Source organism: Serinus canaria, chromosome Z (genome assembly GCF_022539315.1).
Source record: "Serinus canaria isolate serCan28SL12 chromosome Z, serCan2020, whole genome shotgun sequence".
Classification (NCBI taxonomy): Eukaryota; Metazoa; Chordata; class Aves; order Passeriformes; family Fringillidae; genus Serinus; species Serinus canaria.
In genome coordinates this window covers 42,238,161-42,259,122 of record NC_066343.1, presented here as the reverse complement: position 1 = coordinate 42,259,122, position 20,962 = coordinate 42,238,161, and the positions used below count along the sequence as shown (strand labels likewise).

General features: G+C 40.1%; 1 protein-coding gene across 2 annotated transcripts in view; it reads right to left on the bottom strand.

Moving 5' to 3' along the window:
* MLLT3 (MLLT3 super elongation complex subunit) overlaps positions 1 to 20,119 on the bottom strand; it is a 119,882-nt gene extending 99,763 nt beyond the window's left edge. For both annotated transcript variants that reach the window (XM_050987331.1, XM_050987332.1), the window contains exons 1-2: positions 19,900 to 20,119; positions 19,222 to 19,402 (exon numbers count right to left, since the gene is read on the bottom strand). In XM_050987331.1, the coding sequence (XP_050843288.1) occupies positions 19,222 to 19,402; positions 19,900 to 19,911 (193 nt within the window). In that variant the 5' untranslated portion in view covers positions 19,912 to 20,119. The remainder of the gene's footprint in view (positions 1 to 19,221; positions 19,403 to 19,899) is intronic.
* Positions 20,120 to 20,962: the final 843 nt, after the last annotated feature.

Sequence of the window (20,962 nt, the reverse complement as noted above, 5' to 3'; positions counted from 1 at the left end):
AGTATGGGGTAAGTAACAACCTGTTGGATCCAATCAAAGAAATCTCCACTCCAATTTTTCATTCATTGTCTTTGACAATCTCATACTCTTTGAGGTTTCAAATTTGTAACAATGTGCAGGAATTCCTCTCTCTCCACTAAGCTGTGAGGCTATAGGAGGACCAAGTTCACCAATGTTTGTAGACAGCCACGGCAGTTTCTGTGTCTCACAAGAATGTTAATGCAGAAGTGCCTCTGCAGTCACGTTAGTCAGAGGATACTCAATTGTTTAATGACTTGTGGGTAAGACTGCTTTGCTTAACACTGAGCTAGGAAAAATACTCACTCTAAAGCTCCTGGTGAGTCTGTGCTCACCACTTGTCCCACACACTTCCCCTGAAATTTGATTCTGGACAAATGCCAACAGTACATCTTCTCTCCACAGAATGAAGAAGATAGAGAAAGCCTGAGCACTTACTATATATGCTTTCAATAAAAAACATGGGCCACTTCTCTCACCTCAACTAAGGCAATTCTACAAGCCAGGAAACGCCCGCAAAAAAGCATTTAAAATTTGAAAAGTGGAAGGCAAACTTGAGCTAACCACTGTGGACTATCCATGTTTTGGATAACAAGACCCTCTTTACCTTTTCATTTTTTGTTTGCACTCCCATTGATTTCAAGACCATGCTTTCTCAAGTCAACCCACTCAAAATATTTGTAAGAGCGTTCAGTTGCACTGACATTCCACATATTTAACTTCTGAAAAATCCGAGCCATTTGTTTCCAAATACATGCTATGCTGAAAAGGAATAATTACAATTCCATTATACAAGTTTAGAAAGTTTAAAGATTTTTAATAAAATTCCTTATGAGCAGATGGATTTTAAAGACTTGCATGACAAAGCTTGAAACTTCAAATTACTTTGCTGGAACCTGAGAGGCAGAGCATGCAGCACAACACCACTGACTTCATTGGTTCCTTAATAAAACCAGTTGAAATAGGCCTTTTGAAAATATTGTCAGAAAATTTTTGCATCTGGCCCCATTCCTGTGGCTGTAGATGCAAGACAGACAAATTGACCATTATGCGAGACAAATTTTTGCACACATGATTTAAAAGCTGCTTCTTCTCTCATCTTGCTTAAATGAAACATATTTATTAACCCTACCAGAAATCTCCATTGCTAAAATCTATACTGATGTCACAGCCTGTCTCTTGACTACTGCTGGCCTAGAAGCAGGCAAAAGAAGACGACAGCACACTATTCTGCCTATCCAGGTACTCAAAAAAGACAATAGTTGTCCTTATTGGACAGAAAACACTCCTGGTACTTGTGCCTACTCTCAGCAACCCAAGTCAAGGACTTCCTTATGTTCTTAGTGAGACAACAAAATTGTCATCTAAAAGATCACAATAGATAAAAAAAAACCCAAAATTGTGACCTTTGTTAATTGTTTTACATGAGCATAAAATCATGCATGCTGAAGCCAGCAGAAACATGACTCTAGACAGATGTATTAACCAGTACATCTGCTCTCCACAATTTGCTGCTCTACAACTTGACAAGAGGATTTCATTTTTGCCAAGCAACTGGCACGAGTCTTTAGGCTTGCACTAAGAAACAGTATTTGGAGTATTACAGTCCACCCATGTCCTACCATAGTCAGGAAGGTAAAAAACACTCCATGATGCTAACACTCCTTGGCTAGATGCTGAGGAACAGCGCTTTAGAAGTCTGACATGGCATACCAAGTGCAGAAGCACCACTGGAAGTGCTGCACCTTTAAGCCTGGCCCATTCAGAATCAAAAATTTATTTTATTTTACTGGATCCAGAAGATACTCTTCTGCTCTAGAAGAAAGACTTCACAACCACAGAGAACCACTAAACTTCAAATTTCTATCAAACTTGTGCTGACTGCATAAATCAGGAAGTGACGAGTTATATATAAAAATACTCACTATGAGAAATAAAAGTTTGCACTGTTTTCATGAAGTTAAGACTGCTGCCAAGTTATTAATTTCTTTGGGAAAATGAACAGGTGGTTCAGCTTCAGTATGGATCAGCACTTCTGCAGAGCGTTAAAGTCGTGGCTTTGGTATACAACTGTCAAAATCATAAGAAGCGGTCTGAGTCAGTGCTGACCTCTTTTGTTTATCCTTAGAGAAAGGTAACACTCTGCATCTAGTTAAATCTATCACAGACATACCAAATCAATAATCACATTTGTCACATTTTAGTTACATGTCCACCTTAAACCACAATGCTATAAAACCCTACTGTGTTATGCGCCTGTAGCAGAGAGAATTCTGAGCACAGGGCAGGCAGAGCTCAGCTCCCATGTCACTGACAGACTGCAGCTTACTCTCCACCACTAGTATACCATTCAGCTGACAAACACTGCCATCACTGTGACAGTGTGCCAAGCAGAGGCTCTTAAAAGAGCACACTGAACTAAGTGGCATATTTTCAAGTGTCACTGCAATAACCTTCATCTCTGGCATCAGATATGGAGGCAACAAAAAATGCCAGCTCATTTTGGTTAAGTATTATAGAAGGAAAGATGTTATGAGGTCATTTCCCTCTTCCCCTGCAAATACTGAACCCAAGAAGTAGTCTGACTAGTTTATTCGGGGATTTAAGATTACCAGTCGAGAAACCCATTAGACAACTTAAATCTTTACACAGAAACAAACCAGAGTAAAAAATTCAAGATGTACACAGAACAGAAAAAGCATAAACATTAGTTGCATGGATACCACAGATACCTGAAGGTGTAAGACCAGCTTTTGCATGACCACACTAGAAGTTTTTAAACCCCTTGCTTAGTTGGGCTGTGAAGCCTCCTGGAGGTACCACATGACTTTCACACTGGTAACCCTGCAGGCATTCAAATGAAGAGGGAATTCACTGCTCTTCAGAAATGGACAAACTCTAAAAATACTGAAACAGCTCCCTTTTCTGGTCTTCCTTATCTTACTCCGCTGAGTAAACAGAGTATCAGAGGCCACTTCAAGAAAAAACAAAATATTTCACTGGAAAAATTAAAGAAAAAAGCTTTTTAAAATATGACATTGCTGTCTTTTTAAGTGAAAAGAAAAGCTTTCTACTACACTTCTCTTATTACAGATCTGAGTGGTTCCTAGTTGGCAGATAATCATTTGTCTGCTAGAGCGGAAACTTTTGCCTAAGCCTTGCAATTTCCTTTGGTTCTTAAAAATTAATACTGCAGTCTCCTGTAACTCCCAAACATGCTGCAAAGTCTGCAGGTCTTAGAAATAAGTGAAATTCCCTAAAAGCACAGTTCTACAGTAAGTTAAAGCTTCTTGTAAAAAAGTGTTGGAGCCAAGACCACAATACATTAGAAGCAACATCAAAGCAATACTTAGGCATTCAAGGAATTGAAGGATGTATTTTGTTTTAACACAATAAATCATCTTATGTGACAAGCTTTCTCTGAAGAAGATGAGCCACCCATTTTGTCAGCAGGCTGCACCCACACCTACCAACTCACATATGCACCCTACTAAGTTGTTTGCTGTTGCATGAATCCAACTGTATTTACAAGAGCTCTGAGAATAAAATCTGTTGTCTAAAAACCAGGACAGTAATCCTCGAGAAAGAGGAAGAGGAGAACACAGTATTTAAGTGGCATGTTGAGCAACTCCAGAACAGCTTATTTCCATCCTTAACTAAGGCACAATAAGGTTAGTCATAATGCACTTCAGCTTGGTGGATGAGCTCACAAGATGCAAACCACTTTCTGCAGCTAGAGATCTTATTTTATAGATGTTTAAAAGGGATCATGTTCGGGTTTTTGCTATGAACTTTACACAGGAAATAATGACATAGCAGCAAGTACAAAGCAGTGGTATAAACAAGACCTCCTGTAAGGACCCATTACCTTTTAAAGTCTCTCAGGCACTCTTAGCACTCATAGAAAGAATGGATGCACTTCAGATTCTTACCCAAGAACTGCAATGCATACACAAGTGCAGGATACACGCATCAGCAAATGGAAAATAAACTCCACTGGGTGCCTCAACTAGTACACAGAGACCAAGATAATCAGAAATGCCACATGATTGTTAGTTTAGAAGCTGAGAATGGGGACAATATGGAATGAAAAACTCACAAAGGCACTTCACCTACCACAGACTGCCTATAGTTCGTTTGGACAAAGATTTCAAGGGGAAAACTGCAACCAAATGAGACCACACAAGCATATAAAGCAGAAGATACACAGCAAATGCACTTCTTCCTCCTGTGGGCTAGCTCACAGGTCAGAGATGCCCACAAATCACAACTACATCAACTTTTAATTTAATTCTGTCTCACAACAACACAAGTTGGATCTCAAACTTATTTAATACTAGGAACTTGCTGAAAGTGAAATCATTACAGCCATGATGTTACAGCAGATGGCTGGAGAGTCCCCCTTCACGTGCCAGTTGATTTACGTGTGCCACAAGTTTGAGAGCTAATTGAGATACATCCAAAGTCTCCACCCTGTTACTGCTCTGAATGTTACCACAACTGAATGACTTTCTAACAATTTAGAATGTAAATTACATGAGAAACAACTTAAGCTACACAATGCCTAAATCATCAACTGCACTGTCAAGTTGCACCTAAGTTACCTGAAGTGATAAATCCTCTAACAACATAGTTTGAATGGCAATTCAATTCAGGCTAAATATTAAGTTGTGCAATTTCTCACACCTCATTGCATAGAAGTATTTGAACCATGTATTTGTCTTCCTTCTTGGATCAACTGTATGGTTTCCATTTCTGGCAAAGCTTTTCAAAAAAGCAAATGGAATATATATTCAATGCAATACAAAATACAGAATCCAAACCCTTACCCTCACCGGCTACTTTTAAATAATCCCATCTCAGCAAGGACATTGTTACCTCATGGAGGAGCCAAAGAATTGAACCTTGAGCACTGCTTTATAAGATGGGCAATCCTTGTCAGGCCAAATTCCTAGCAAGACAACTCAAATCAGGAGAAAACATTCAAATACCATAAACTAAGAAATAGATATGTCTTAAAAGCAAGATTTAGTTACTGAAAAAGACCCAAAGTCTACATGACAATCACACCTACAAATCTTCAAGTGTTTCTTCCATCTTTAACAGATGAACATCAAAGCTGGAAACCAACTAAGGGTATAAACAGAGGCTAAAAGCCATTCAGAACAAACAGCTTTGAATCAAGAGATCTAGAAAGAACAAATTTAAGATGAATCCCTCAGCTTATTAAAATATCCAGTCACCTACAGATACCACAAGACCAAGGCAAAATTAAGAAGTCAGTCTTTCTAGTGACTGAGTGACAGGAGTGCCACTGGTAGCAAGATGAATGGCATTAATTCTTGAGATAAAAATCTCTTTCAAAGATTTTCAGAGTAAGAGCTAAGAGGAATACTGAGATTTGATAAGGCAGGCCAGTACTAGAACTGCCAAACCTTGCTCACGTACCAAGTTAAGTCCAATAGCAAACAGAAGTTTCATTGCTTCTTGAACAATATTAATGTTCCAAAAGAAATCAGCAGCTTTCTAGAACCAGAATGAGATCACAGAAAGAAATCAGGTGTGCTTAATCTACTAAAAACAGCTTGGATATCTGCAGGCCTACACAGACAAGCAAAAGGATGAGTACTGGTAGAGAACTGTTAGCCTCTGCCATGCTCAGCAAGCTGTACTGGGTCATTGATTTTTCTGGGTCTCAAATTTTCATTTTTAAGTTGGATAATTTTTTCATTTCATGGTCTGCTTCATTTACAGAATATAGACTGTTCCCAACTAAATGCTCAAAAGTGCTTGCATCACTATTGCCTTGATGCCCCCGTATCCTTGTTTCACCTGCTACCAGCTAGTTTTGTTACTTTACAAGTGACCTGCAGTTCCACATCTCTTCAGACGTGCATGGAGACACAGCAACAGCTCTCCAAATCATGGCATTAGGTTCTCCTAGTGCTAAGTCACATCACTTTAAGTGCTACATTTTTCTAAGAAATCATCTTTCAGCACTTGCTCTTACCACAAGCTGCTGAATGGTAACCCAGAGAACATTTCTTCCTTACATCACTCCCCTACACTGGGCTCTGGGATCACCTTACATATCTATTCACATGTTTAGTGTATCCAGTACAGCCAAATAGGCAACCAGTGCTTCCAAACCCCTGGTTTCCAAATAAGAGTACCAACACTTCAAGAGAGCTACCCCAAGAAACCAAGAATGTATCAAACCACAGCTCCTGCTTGGCACAGTTAACTTTTCAGTCACAGATGGACAGTAATTTGGAGCAAGACTTCCAGAAGAAAGCAAGGGAATCAAGCTTACACTCAAAGAAAAATAACTAATCCAAACTTTCCAGAAAAGAGGTAACTTGGACTACTTACTCACACTGCTGCATAAGTTTGCATGAATTCTCCCTCTGACTTACTAGTAAATAAGTTCATATTAATATGCACATTTTGGATAGCATGATCTCAGTGCACTAAATGAAAGAAAAAAAAGGTGCAATTTCACAGTGCAAGTATAGTATTAAATATCCTCAAAGCAGACATGGTCCTTTTTAAGTTTTCTTCAATAGAAAGCTTTCTAAACCCTGTTTCCTTTTTGTCCCTTTGAGAAAATGGACAAGCAATTAGCATTTACAGCTTAGTTCCTGCTTCCAAAATACCCCTTTAACTTTTTTTATTATTTTTATGGTGGATATAAATCGCACCAAATTGTTAAATCACAGCTATTTTCTATGCTGCCTATACAAATAGGACTGATTTCTGGCAAGCCATAAAACAATTATGGCTGAATTCCTGTAGCCCTTTGATATTCCAGCTTGCCTGTAGGGCTTCAAAGCCATCTTAGGGCAGCGCCAAAAATCTAATTTCCAGAAGGCACAGAAGGAAAATAAGGCATATCAATTCCCACATGCTCAAACATGAACACACCAAACCTTAGCACTGGAATGATTATATGTGAAAGTGACTTAGAACAAACAGAGATAAGATACAGCAACAGTTTAAATCAATAGTGCTTCAAAGAAGGCAAAGATACAGACACCTTGAGAAAGAGGGCATAAAGCACACTACACTGATTTCTCAGCACTTTCTGCAAGTTGAGAAGCACATTTGAGCATTTAGCTCTCACCCCTTCTTGTGTGGAAGCAGAGAAAGGGTGACAAATAATCCTAATGTATAAAAGGAAATGCGGAAGCCACCTAAGTCTGCAGAGGAAGCAAAGGTACTTTAAGGTACTGATACTGCCAGTAACAATTTACAATTCATAGAGATTCAACAAAGACAAGAGAATTTATGTAAGTGTATTTTACATTTGCACTATTATTATTGTTATATTTAATATGGAAGGGTCTCCCCCTCGTTTAAGCTGGGGAAGCCAGTTGTTTCTGTACGGACATGGTCTCTGATAACCATGAAAAATCTCTGAGGCTAGGGGACAACACTATAATCCCTTCAAAAAACTCCAGCAACATTTTTGCCTTTTAACATGGAATTTCGAAGAGATTCAACTGAATGAACTGAAGACTGATTATTATTTTTCTTTACATGAGAGAAACTTTCATACTGGCCAAAGAAAATACTATTTAAGTAATATAATTCACATTGGTGTAGACACACAAAAAACGCAAAACATCTTTAAACTCCCTGCTATTTAAGTGTCCACTCTTTCTCAGTCAAAGGCTAAAAAGTTTTTGCCATTAATTCCTACTGTGCACAGGCACACAGTATGAATGCAAATAGAGAGTCAATATTAAATCAGAGTTATGGACTCTCTATTCTAAGGCTGTATACATGAGTACATGCATAATTTGTATAAATGAGGCACATGCACTCATGTCACATTTTTTCTCCTTGCAGAATCAGCACACATTCTAGAGGTGCTGCAGAAAATTAGCATCATCCAAAACCACCAAATCACAAAAAATACCCCAAAAAACCCCAAAACCAAAAACCAACAGACAATGACAATTTCATTCTACATCTATCCTCTTAAGAGTAAGTACCAATCTAGTGATCCCTAACAAATTATTTGGTCAAGAAAGTGAATACCAAATGAGGGAGAGTAACCTTTAATATGTGGTCTTTCCTAATTGGTGGCCACCTCCCATTCTTTTGTGGCATTTGCGGAAAAATATGCTTCTCATGATAATTTAGAATTTTCCCTAATTTTTATTAAGTCTGTTCTTCCTAACTTTGGCAACTAAAATGGCAAAAACCTTTTCAATCCGATACCTGGTCACTGCTGGAGGCACCTTGCACATAATGTATCCCTAATCTGCTGTTAAATCACTGGGCCCCCAGTGGGCCCCCACACTGGTTTTGTGAAAGCAATTACAGAAGTGGGTTAGACACCAGCTATGTAGTATTAATGTACAATACAACAGGCTGCATAAAAATGAATGAATGAATGAAAGAAAACTCTCTCCAGAGAGCAGGAAGAAGAAGCCTTATCTTCCATGCCTTATCCTGCATGCCAGCCTTAATCATCATTACTTTCCCTTGGTGTTTTTCATGCAAAGATACAAATGTCAGTTTTCTTTATTTCAGAATAAAACTGTTCAGTAAAAAGATGCTCCAGAAACTTCCTTATAGTATACTATATATCCAGAAACTTCCTTATAGTATACTTATAGACTAAAGTGACTGAAGTTTCAAGGCAAGAAAACTGACCTAATCACTGTACTGGGTTCCAAAAATCACAAAACAATGTCTACAAAATTACAATGTATGTAAACACATTTACAGATTGTGTGCAAGGTCTCTACGTAAAATAACACATATCAAATGCTTATTAAACTGATTAAAAATAAAAGAGGTTAATTTAGATTTTAATCAAGAAAATATTGTTGCCTAGATCTAAGGACAGACTACAAAGGAAGGAACTGAAACCAAATTGTCTAGAATACTCATATTGACAACTTCCCAGATTTAAACTACTCCTAAATACAAATTGGAAAAAAACCCAAAAAACCACAAAAACAAATAAGCTCAAGCCATATTGTAAATATTCCATATTGAAACGCAATAGCTATTTTTGATTGTATGCTTAAAACGTCAATCTTCAAGTAGTTTATTAGTATTTCAAATAATGTAAATTTCAGTTCAGGCATTAAGACAAAAATGTAAGGAAATAACCCTGCAGTCCAAGATCAGTAATCTAATACAACTGAACTTTTGTTTCAACACCTGCAAGGTCTGCTGCAATTGTTTGACTTTGCCTCTATTATATCACAAACTCAAGGAAGTAACCTAATGTAGATCTGCTTCATAGAAACAAATTTGTTTCTATTGAGTTTCCAGGCTACCCACTAGAAGGGCAGTGCTAGGATGGGACAGCAATGCCTGCAGAAGCAAACAAGTATTTTACTGATGGTGGCTGCCTTATTTGATTTAGGTTCAAGGGCTGGTCTTGGTGTATTTGCACACGACTGCCAAAGGCATCTAAAGAGCTTGGATGGAGTTGCTTCACAGTAATTTATATACAAATACCTTACAGCATTTTTAAATCAGCTGTAATATATTTTATTTAAAGAATTACCTAGGGAAGAATTTATATAGAGAATAATAGAGCCAATAATCCTTGCAAGAAAGGATACTAGACAATTACAGAGACTAGTTGGAGGGTTTTAACCCCCCTACTCACACAGAGAGTAGTTTAAGACCACAAGATAGGGAACACATTTATGTGTTCTGGTTGGCTTTTTCTTAAGAAAAAGAGTCTTAGACCAATCTCAAAAAAAAAAAAAAAAATTACAGCCTGAGAAGTCTTCCTGAAATATCTCTACTCTTCAAAGAGTAAGGATAATGCAACTGTATGGCTACATTGCCATTTCTATTAACTGAAATGAATAATGAGTAGATTGTAGGTTATGGGTAGAATACTTTTTGCTGAAAAGACATCACAGCAATATTCTGCAGAAATAGGCTAAAACACAGCACAGCTGAAAGGGGCCAAAAAAAGCACCACCAAATTTAAGTCAGGACCTTTTGTTTTAGAATATTTACTAGGTACAAATGGAATCATTTACAATACTCACAGAAGCCACACACTTAAAAACGCTTCAGACATTACTGACATCCAGGCAAGGAAGAGTGCCAAAAATATTCAGTCTTAACAGTGCAGAAATTTTATCACAGACAGGAGCAGACCTTTGCAGCTCTAAGAGACATAACCTTAATAGTACCAACAGCAAAATAGATTAGGAATCTTCAATATTACAGAGAAATTTACAAGCACCGTATCTTCTGATTTCTGTCCAGTAAACAAAGATTACTTTGGCAACCTCTAAAAGAAACACTAAACAAAGCAATACATTTACAAAACACACCTTTCAGGGTTTTTTAACTCTCAAAAAAATATATTTTTTTAAGTGTGTTTCTTATCATTATCTCTTTATTCCTTGCTATTCCTCACGCCAATGCCCAGCTCAATTTTTTAGATATCTGAAATCTACCTGTTGAGAACTTCTTTGTATAGCTAACTGACCTAGTCCAAAACTAGTTCAACTGCACTTCCATTCTCTTATAAGCTACTAAATCTGGGGAACAATCTGCATAAATCCTTTCCACATTCTGTCTTCAAACACAAGAAAACCATTCCACAACCTTCCTCCGAATTTCTTAAAAACTCCACTGTGGATCCTATGCAGAGTTATCCACTGGCCGTAGATATCCACCTCCGTCTCCTCGTCGGCCTGTCCCTTGGGTCACTCCCTTGCATGCTGCCTGTGCTGCACAGGAGCCAGGCCCTGGAATGCAGTGCCTGCTGGGCCAGTGCTCAGCCAAACAAAACCCCCAAGCCCTGTGAGACACAGACAGAGCAAGCAAGCACACACTGTGCACAGGACGCAGACTCTCTGCAGCACCTCCATTTACTAAGCACTACTCCAGTGAAAGGCAGCAACTGGAAATTGGGTACAAAGGGCTTGGCCTTGGATCTGGCTAAAAAGAACTATCTTCTGCTTATTAGTGTCCATTTCTTTCCCCTAGCAAAAGCTTACACCACAGAGACAAAACACAACATCACCTAAAAAAATTAATTCAAGGGTGCACAACTCTTTTAAATGCAAAAGCTTTTCAGCTTTTTATGTTTAGTGATATTTAAAGAAACACCTTGTTAGAGCTATTTCAAAGCAATATTCATTAAGACCTTTAAACAGAATCAAGTAAAAGACTATGCAATTTCAATATACTTTACTCTTTCACATAGTTTTGCTTTTTCTTGTAGCCATACTAAGTCATTTTAAGACACCAAGAGTATCCAGAATTACATTATGCTGTAAGAAGGCTGGACAAGAAGAAAACTAACAAAAAAAAATACCCAACAAGTCAAAAAAAGAAAATCATCTGGCATCATCCTAACTACAAATACATGCCCTGGAATATTACGCCAGATCTGTGCATCTCCAAGTCCAGAGAGCACACAAGACTTCAGGTTTAATCTACCCTCTCCTTCTTTTCAGTAAAAGATGATGCCAATGCTGTGATGACACAAACCCTCTTGTGTAAATTATTTTTACCAAGTTCTTCAATAAAATACTCGCTTATAATTTACATTATGCAAAATGAAATGTACATATTTTTTGTTATTATACAGCCTCGTATATGATAACAAGAGGAATTAAAACTTCACTTACCAATTTAATACCAATCAATCAAAATTCATTACATGAAAGGCTGCTTCAAGAAACAGCAAACATCTTAGGACCTGCCATTTTTCCACACAGATGATGGAAAACAACATAATTGCTAGCCTCTAGACCACAACATCAAGTAGTTCTGTTTACAGTGAATCTCCACATCTTTCCTTCTTGGATCACTTGCCCTTTAAAGTTTGCACATGAAAGGTAAAATATTGTCTTCTAAGTATACAAGTATAAGAGTATACTAAGTATACATAGTCCTCAATTTCCCCTATAAGCCTACACCTTGTCTGTCAATCCCTACTTCAAGATGTATGTTATGTTCACGTTACGTCTATCTGGAAAGAGCAGAACAATTAATGTCCCACTGAATTGGGTGGAATTCTTCTGTACAAGCTTTAGAAAAGCAGTTGCAAATAGTAAATTTAGATTTACTTCAAACCACAATATATAGGAATCATCAGCAAAATCAATCCACCTCACACTGCTCATTCAGTTCTACCCTTGTTTTGCTTTGTTAAGTGTAAGTATTCACTTTATCATAAACATTTGAAAATAGAAACACCTATGCCAGTATTTACCTTTATGACCAAATATCCTATGAAAAATACATACATCCTATCTTGTATAGTCATGTTTTCTACACAGAATTATGGACAAGCGCAGTCATTCAATTGCAATTTGTAGGCATCAGCTGCTCAGAATGTGTCTGAATTGCATTTAAAAGAAATTACATTTGATCTGTCTTTTATATGACATTATAACTGTCAAGACCACTGTTACCATAGCATGCACAAAGTTTGAAATCAAACTCATACAGTCCCACTGGGCTCATCCAGAGAGCTCAAAGAAACAAACCTGTACTCCTCTAGAAAGCCAGAGATAGTGCAGGAGTTTGGCACAGGATTAACAGTGTAATACAGCCCATACCTGGCATACAAGGGAGAGAATTAAGCCAAAGATACTGATAAGAGCTCTGATGACATATATAAATAGATTTAATTTTAAAATCAATTCCTGCACAGCTATTTAATTAAGTATACAAATATTTTATACAGCAGTCTGTTCTTCCAGTCCTTTATATATAATAAAAGGCATATCAAAAAAGCAAAAATCATACAAAAAGCAAACAACATCTTAAATTACAAGCTAAGCATTTCACGACTAGATGAGAAATCATAACTTTCATGCAAACGTATACAACTCTTAGAATTTGACTGTTCCTTTGTCTTCATATATGTCTAGCAATCACTGACAGGAAGGGAAGAAAGAGGATGGTTGCCTATGGACTAAAGTCTGTTGGTTTAAAATTGCAGGTGTTCGTCACAAGAATCTCACAAAAACTCATGTAGCCAAGCCTCAGCAGCCTATAGATTTAATTCTGGATTAAACATGTATAGATTAATTGTGTTTTCCCCAGGTATTGCAAGCATCATCAACAAGCTTTACATTCAGGTTGCCACCCAAACATATCAAGTTGTCTTTTTTACAGATTATACCAGAACAAAGGACAGATTAATCCTCTTCAACATTTCTCCCCAAAACCTGAATTAAAACCTATAAAAAGCCCCAAAATCAAACCAAACACACAAAAACCGAATCCTAACCATACTCCACAACATTGTTACAAAAATAGCCATCATACTTAAACAGTACCACAAGAAAAAAGTAACAAATCTATGTCCAACATTTTACAACTTATTAAATCTTAACAGACAATTATGCCTGCAGTTCATATTTCCTAACCTGCAACTGTAAATAAGACATGCTTTAAACATTTCTGACATTTATTTTTCTAAGGCTAAAAACTGTACAGATGTAAATAGAGTCATAACAATAATTATTGAACAACACACTTGTTTTCATTTTCTTAAAAATTTAACTAACTCCAGTTTTAATACTGAGGTATCTTCTCCACTGTCTTACAAAAAAAAAAAAAAAAAAAAAAAAAAAATGACAGATTTGATCTTACACAGAATAATCTGTTTTTCTCTACTTTAACCAAGTAGTATTCTACAGCTATCCAAAGATCTTTTGCACAACAGCCCTGAAACTACACTTCCTGCCATCTAAAATCTAGAAGAGTTACAATCAATGAATATTAATAGTATAGCTTTAGTAAGAAGAGTTTTTTTAATAGAGTTTTTTTAAGACTAAAAAAACTGTTTCAGCAGCTAAACACCATACAAATTTAACCTAATGAGAAATAACCAAGGTTCATCTTTTACGACTTAAGAGAGTCAGAACTGATTGGCAGTTTTGGACAGAAATCAGCATTTGCCCTTGCAGAAACATGCTTACAGGGAAAAGAAATGTAGGTAGGAGGAGCATCCCTCCCAATAAATTAAAATAAGCACACATTGAACACATAATTCACACAACTAAATCACCTAAAAAACTGTGCAAATAGACTAGAAATGTTTTTGACACTGGAGGATGCAGCAGCCCTACTATTTCCCAGGTTTTTTTCCACACTGTTTACATATAAATAAAGCCTAAATTTTGGCTTTGAATATGATTATCTTTTGAGTCACACCAACAAGGCAAAATTATTTATTAGAAAACGGGTTTTCTTTTCATAAAGTATCTGAAAATGAAAACCACCAATTATTTACTGATGTCACTCATGTAAATATAAAATGTGATAGCTTCCCTATACTGAAACTCTTTACACTTTCTTTTAAGTCTGAGGAATGTCCTTCTGAATTGCTACTGGCTGAATTATGAAGTGCACCTAAAACCACGTGTGTATTCTCAAAACCATTCACCTTCATACTCAGTAGTAGCAAAATTAAGTTTCAAGATTTTCCTGTTAAACAAATGAAGTTCTTCACTAGATATCAGTCATTTCATGTGGCCATTCTGCAGCTAAGAGCAACAACTGACCTAAAAGATGCAGTATGAAACCTGTATCTGTTAGATTGATGAAAAAGAAATTCCTGTGTGCCTCTCACGCTTAGATAGTTAGGCTCAGGCAAATTTAAGAGGGGAAAAAATGCAAAGAAAACAGACCTAAAACTGATCTAAGTTCTTTCAAAGGTAGCTAAATATTCTAATGAAATACACATCATAAAATTGGTTGCCTGTTTAGTAATCTTGACGGTCTGCCTGCACTAGCTGGTCTGAACGGAAAACTTCAATCATCTAGGAAGGATCTGGTCGTGGGTCACTACCCTCACATCACTCAGTTCACTAAAATTAACAGAGCTAAGACTCTCATTGGCTTTAAATGAAGCACAAAAAGGTATTTTTTTGCAGTTAATCATGAAAAGGAAAAATAATTTAACAAGAATAGCAAAAGGCATCTTTTACAGTAACTAGATACATTTCAAACTATTATGATTCAGTAAAATCTCATTCTGCACTAACAGAATACCTTAATGAAAACAACCAATGCTGGAAATGTGAACTTTCTAGACGACAATTGCAGCTGGTCCTTCCTGTACTAGAACACCAAGCAGCTTTACTTCCACCACTTTGCCATATCATGGTAAAACTTCTTGAGCTAAGAGATGCACTAAGCAGCACTGCTCTTGGTTCCACAGAGCAGTGGAAAAACAACATCTCCCACTTCTAAAGCTACAACATTCCAGTGATCAAACCATAGTTTTCACACTGAGTAAGCTATTAGCAAAGAAATACTGCCCACCTTTTTTTTTCAATAGGAAAAATTTAGGTTGTCAAAAAGCACCACAGATTAACAGAAATTTAACCACTCAGAACACACTAGTTCCAATGCCATTTTTAAGGTGTGCTTACGAGTCATCAAAACACAAGAGATACGTTTCCCTATCCAAATGAAATACTGTAAGAGAAAGAGTAAGTCAGACAACTGTTGAAGAGCATCAGCATTTGTTGGTCAAGAAGAAGAAAATATTTCTACATGGCCCAGCATCCATGCAATTAATGAGACATATTACGATGCAAGAACAACAGCTCCTCTTTTGGAGGCAGTATAGCAGTGGATTAAAACCACAACGTGATGACACACCTTGTTTCACAGACATCCTTTAAAATACTTCACTTCTACACACAGGCTGATTTTCTTCACATGAATGATGAAAGATAAGCAGTATGTGCTTTGAAATAAAGGTAGAATCTTAAAAATTCTCCATATCTTCACTCAACCATCAGCAGACAAGATTTGCAAACAGTAGCATTTGTGATTGCATGACGACCCTAGCGATCTTTGGTCTTGCAAATACTACTCGAAATTGAGTCTGGGCATGACTCTACTCTCCAAAATGTGACTAGCAGTCCTGCTGCCACCCTCCCCCCGTGAAACTACTCATGGAAATCAACAGCAGAGCAGGCCATGGAACAGGATGAAGTAAAAAGGACAAATCACTGCACACTCCTGTATGCTCCACCATGCAAGGATAAACTTAGGTACTCAGTCATCATAAGGCAAACAGAAAGCAATAAAACCACAGTCTCAAGCTCAGGATTTTAAGGTGAGACAGACTGAAAGATAAAGAATACTATTTCATAAGGTCGCTCAAGCTTATCTACACTTTGTCCCCTGTTGGTCACCATCACCCCTCCATCCTGCCAACACACACAAATCAACCTGCTCTCCACTCCAGTGACTGAACACGACCCCAGTAACGTTGCCACCTTAAAACTAAAGGCACTTTGGTATACAGGACCCTGCTTGCTCTGTAGCAACTATTAGCAGAACAAACACTTGGACACACCTTTGCAAACTCACTGCCAACTTCTAGTATTTCTAAAATTTCTAGCATAAACAGATAAGCAAAGCCATAGTTGTAGCTGGCAAACTGACAGTTTATCCAGCTATTCTCATAAATTTGCAAAGCAAATGACCTGGCAATAATTTATCTCCCTTGCCTCCCCTGGTAGCTGTAATTACTGTGTCTCTAATAAAAAGTGATCTAGTAACAGAAATACTTTATGAGTTAATAACCTATCTTGGCTTGTTGATTTATTATTTTCAAACTGATCCATAAGCTTTACAGATAGACCTAAACAACTAAAATTTTTCCTAACATGTATGCATCTCAGAGCAGCCACTACTTATCATGATTGTAGAGATAAAAAGAACACTTATCAGACAACTAGGGTCTATTATGGCTTGCCAGTATACTAGTACTTGCTTTTGATTAATCTCATACACCTAACTTCAGCATGCCAAACCAATGGCTCAGGAAACATTTGTGAAATTACTGAGTATCTCAAAGCGGTAAGTTATCCTATACTAAAATAATAAAGAATATAACTGCAGGCAAAGTGAAGACAGGTAGTTTGACTAACACTTCAAACATGCATATCATTCCGATTAAATATGCAACACTTGAGCTATCAAACCAAACTAGTAGCACTGATTTACAGAGACCAAAAAAAAACACCTTAGAATACTTCTGTCAAAAATTTTAACAGTACTTCTAAAGTAGAAAGACAAACTGCTACCACCTAAAAGGCACACATTCCCACCACTCTTTTAAACACTTTACAATTGCAGAAAACATTCTAGGTAATTCACGCGTGGTCCATTCCCCCAATGTGATTTCAAGGACCTGAAATTTCTTCAGCATCAGTAGTTTCAGGAAGCTAAGCAAAGCCCAGAAGTGAATGGAGTGCCTGCCATCCACATTATAATCTGCTGAATGAAAGTGGCTGCAGAGTTCTCCTTCAACCCAAGGCAGGTACAAGCACTGTACAAGAAGTCCCCTCCCAGGCTATACAAGAGGGAATCCTTCCCATCTGCTGCCACATCACGAAAATTATGCCTACAAACAAAACCCCAAAATAAACACTAAAACAATTACTTAAATGTCTGTGTAACTGAACTCAGCAACTGGAGACACAAAGCAAAGAGCAAATGATGTACCTCTCACTTGCAAAAGTCCTGAACTCTGTTCTTATTAGCAAGCTCCACATCACACCTAGCAACCAAATTTGGGAAGCAGATTCATGTTTCAGCAAGTAAATAAATACAGCAGAGATGATAAAAGCAGAGAGGATCACCACCAACCTCTGTGCAGACCAGGCTTTGAGTACTAAGCACACTTTCTACCACTGATTTAATGATAACAACCAATGCTGGAAATGTGAACTTTCTAGATGACAAATGCAGCTGGTCCTTCCTGTACTAGAATACCAAGCAGCTTTACTTCCACCACTTTGCCATATCTCAGGCAAAGTGAGGTAGTATTATTAATATTCAATCTTCTAACTCATTGAATATTAATAATACTACCTCAGCTATTTAGGCTTCTTAGATCTGTTCTCAGGAGGTTTTCTGCCAAACTATTTAGGTTAACTTAAAGTCCTGGTTTTTGCACAAGAAATAGAAGAAAGCAAGGGGAAGACTCACCAGGGCAAGCTGGGCAATTTAATTCAACAATAAGACTGCAGTATTTCATACAATTCACTGAAAACCGTTTGTGTAGTACTGCACAGATTTAAATAGATCCAAAAAATACACTGACAGTATGAAAATAAAAGGGAGTTAATAGCCTGTACTTCAGAGGATTATTTCAGAGCTGAAATAATTTAATTCCTACACTCTGATGCTTAAGAGAAGGAAAGTATTCTAGAGAAAACACTTTTTTTTAATCTAGTATTCTAGATAAAAAAAAAGTCACAGCTTGGTATTTTCCAACTGAGAAACAAAGTTAAATATCGTTAAATAAAACTATACGTTTTTAACCTACCACAAAGCAAAGCTTTTGGATCTCAACACTCAAATTTTTCCTGTATTTTGCTCCATGAAGATTTAATTTCCCCCCCTAGCTCCAAGCAGACACAATTTACGATGATGTTGCTCTAAGGAACTGGAGAAGTACTAGAAGCCAATAAAGATAACAGAACAAATGAAAGATGACGCCCAAGTATTGTGTCTGTATAGATAAATAAATGTGCTCACTTCTTTTATTTGTACTGTTACCTCAACCAATCCCACTACAATAATCAACACAAGCAAAGGCTCAGGAAACAGATCCGAAAACAAAAGGCTCCTTACACGTCTCCCAGCCAAACTTGTATGGGTACAAATGCACCACTCATGCACCACAAATGCACCTTTTGAGACTTTTTTATGTACTCACGAAAAGATGACACTCAGGAAATGAACAAGGAGGGTATTGAAGGAATCTAAACACGAGTTCCAAAACTGGAACAGCAACACACGTACAGGCATCCTTATTTCCAGTCATACAGGACATCGGGACAAAACAACACCAGCCAGAAGGAAGTAACACGTGGGCAAAAAATCCCTAGTGAGGACCTACGCTGGGACAGAAGCTAACTCCGTGCCACCCACCACCGAGAGACCAGAAGGAGTCGGGACTCAGACCCACGGCCGGACCAAGCTCTGCGACCACAGGCTAACAGAAGTGGACATCCCCGCGGCAGCAAGTGCGTGAAGGGGCAGAGAGGAGCCCCTCCCGACCCCGGACAGCCCTACAAGCGGCGGGAGAGAGCCCCGGCAGCCCACCACCGCACTGGCGACCGCTTTTGTTCTCCACCGAGACCGGCACAGACCCACCGCCTGTGCCCGCTCCGGGCCGCCTCCAAGAGCTCATCCCAGGAGAGACCCCACTACCTCTTTTCGGCCTGGGGAAGCTCTCGTGCAGGTGAAAGATGACTTTCTCCACAAAGTGCTGAATGTTGCTGTGCTCAGGCCCTCTGACAAACACCATCCAGTCGTGGGTGAAGCCCTCCACGGTGGGTTTCTTCCTGACCTGGGCTCGGTGCCCCAGCTCCAGCTTCACCTGGACGGCACACTGCGGGGGAAGAGGCGGGGAGCGGCCGGTGAGCGCCCCAAAAAGAGAGATGGGGTTGGCGGCCAGGGGGGAACCAGACCCATCGCGGGCAGTACGGGGACACACGGACACAGCCGTAACATGAACACGGCAGAAAGGATTTGGTGGGGGGAGAGTTGGCAAAACCAGCGAGGCACCGCTGCAACAACAAAAAACGGCCCCGCAGGCGAGGGCGTAGGACAGCGCTCGGTGTCACTGGGAGAGCGAGGGGAGGCGACCCGGGGCCCGCTGTCAGGGACGCTCCGTCCTGCCCTCGGCGCCTCCGCGCCCGCTGCCCGCGCTGCGGCGGCAGGATCACGGCTCTTCCAAGTGCGTGTGCGCGCCGCGCCGCCACCGGGGGCAGCGGGAGGCAGGGAAAGCAGCATGCGAAGAGAAATTCCCGGTCACGCCAGCCCCTTCCCGGCGGCGCCGGACAGCGCGGGGCGGAGGGCTGAAGAAGACCCGCGCTACTCACTCACCGAGCCGGCCATGCCTGGGGCGCCGGTTTCGCCGGGACGCTCGCTGCCGTCCCCCACCCCCACCGCGCAGCCCTAATTCATGAGGACGTGGAGGAGATGGCGGGCACGCAGAGAAGCGGCGAGCGGGAGGCAGGCATCCTCTGTTTTGCTGCTCCGGCTGCGGCGGCGGCGGCTGCTGGCTCTGGCTCGCGGCTCCGGGCCCCCGCGCTCCCGCGCCCGCTCCCCGCGCTCCCGCTCCCCGCCCGCGGCAGCCCCAGCGCTCGCCCCAACCCCGCCGGCCAGCGCAGCACCCGCCGCGCATGCGCACCGCACTCCTGCCTGACACAGAGCGAGGGACACTGTAGTAAGTGCCAGGGGCGGCACCAGCCCCGCACGACAGCCAATGGTAAGCAAGCTCCTCCGCGCGGCCCCGCCCCTGCCCCGCCCCCCGCCCGCCCTTAAAGTAACAGGTTGCGGCCCGGCTGGCGCCTGCGGCGTTGCCACGCGCCCGGCCCGCTGCTGCCCGCGGCTCGCGGCGCCGGGCCCCGGAGACAGCTCGGCCACGGCCACGGCCGCGCCCCGCGCCAACAAACCTCTCCGAAAAACCCCCGATGAACCCACTTGCAAAAACAAAGAGATGAGGACAGCAAGGGGATGCCCGACTTGCGCAGGGACGGCGGGTGATGATGGGCACGCAGCAGGCAGGAAATAACAAACGCGATTCTTCAACACGTTTGTAGCGCCAGCTGTTATTTCTACCATAAAGGGCTGAAAGTTTCCTAAAACACGGCTACTGCCTCAAACTTTTCCGTATCTCGTCCATAAATGGCAGATAACGTGAGGATTCCTGCCACGGGAATATGCCACTGTGGAGATGAAGTGATCTACGGTGAATGTCTAAATCACGGTGCTGACTTCTGTGAGATGACTGTTTTCCACCAGCCATAAAATTGTCCAAAAATTGCCGGTAGTAACTTTTGGCACATCGAAAACTGATTTAGTCCTTTCGGTAACTGCATTTTTGACAATCTCTACCAGGGCAGTGGTGGCCCAGTGACTGGACACAGGCCAGCAATCCCCTCCG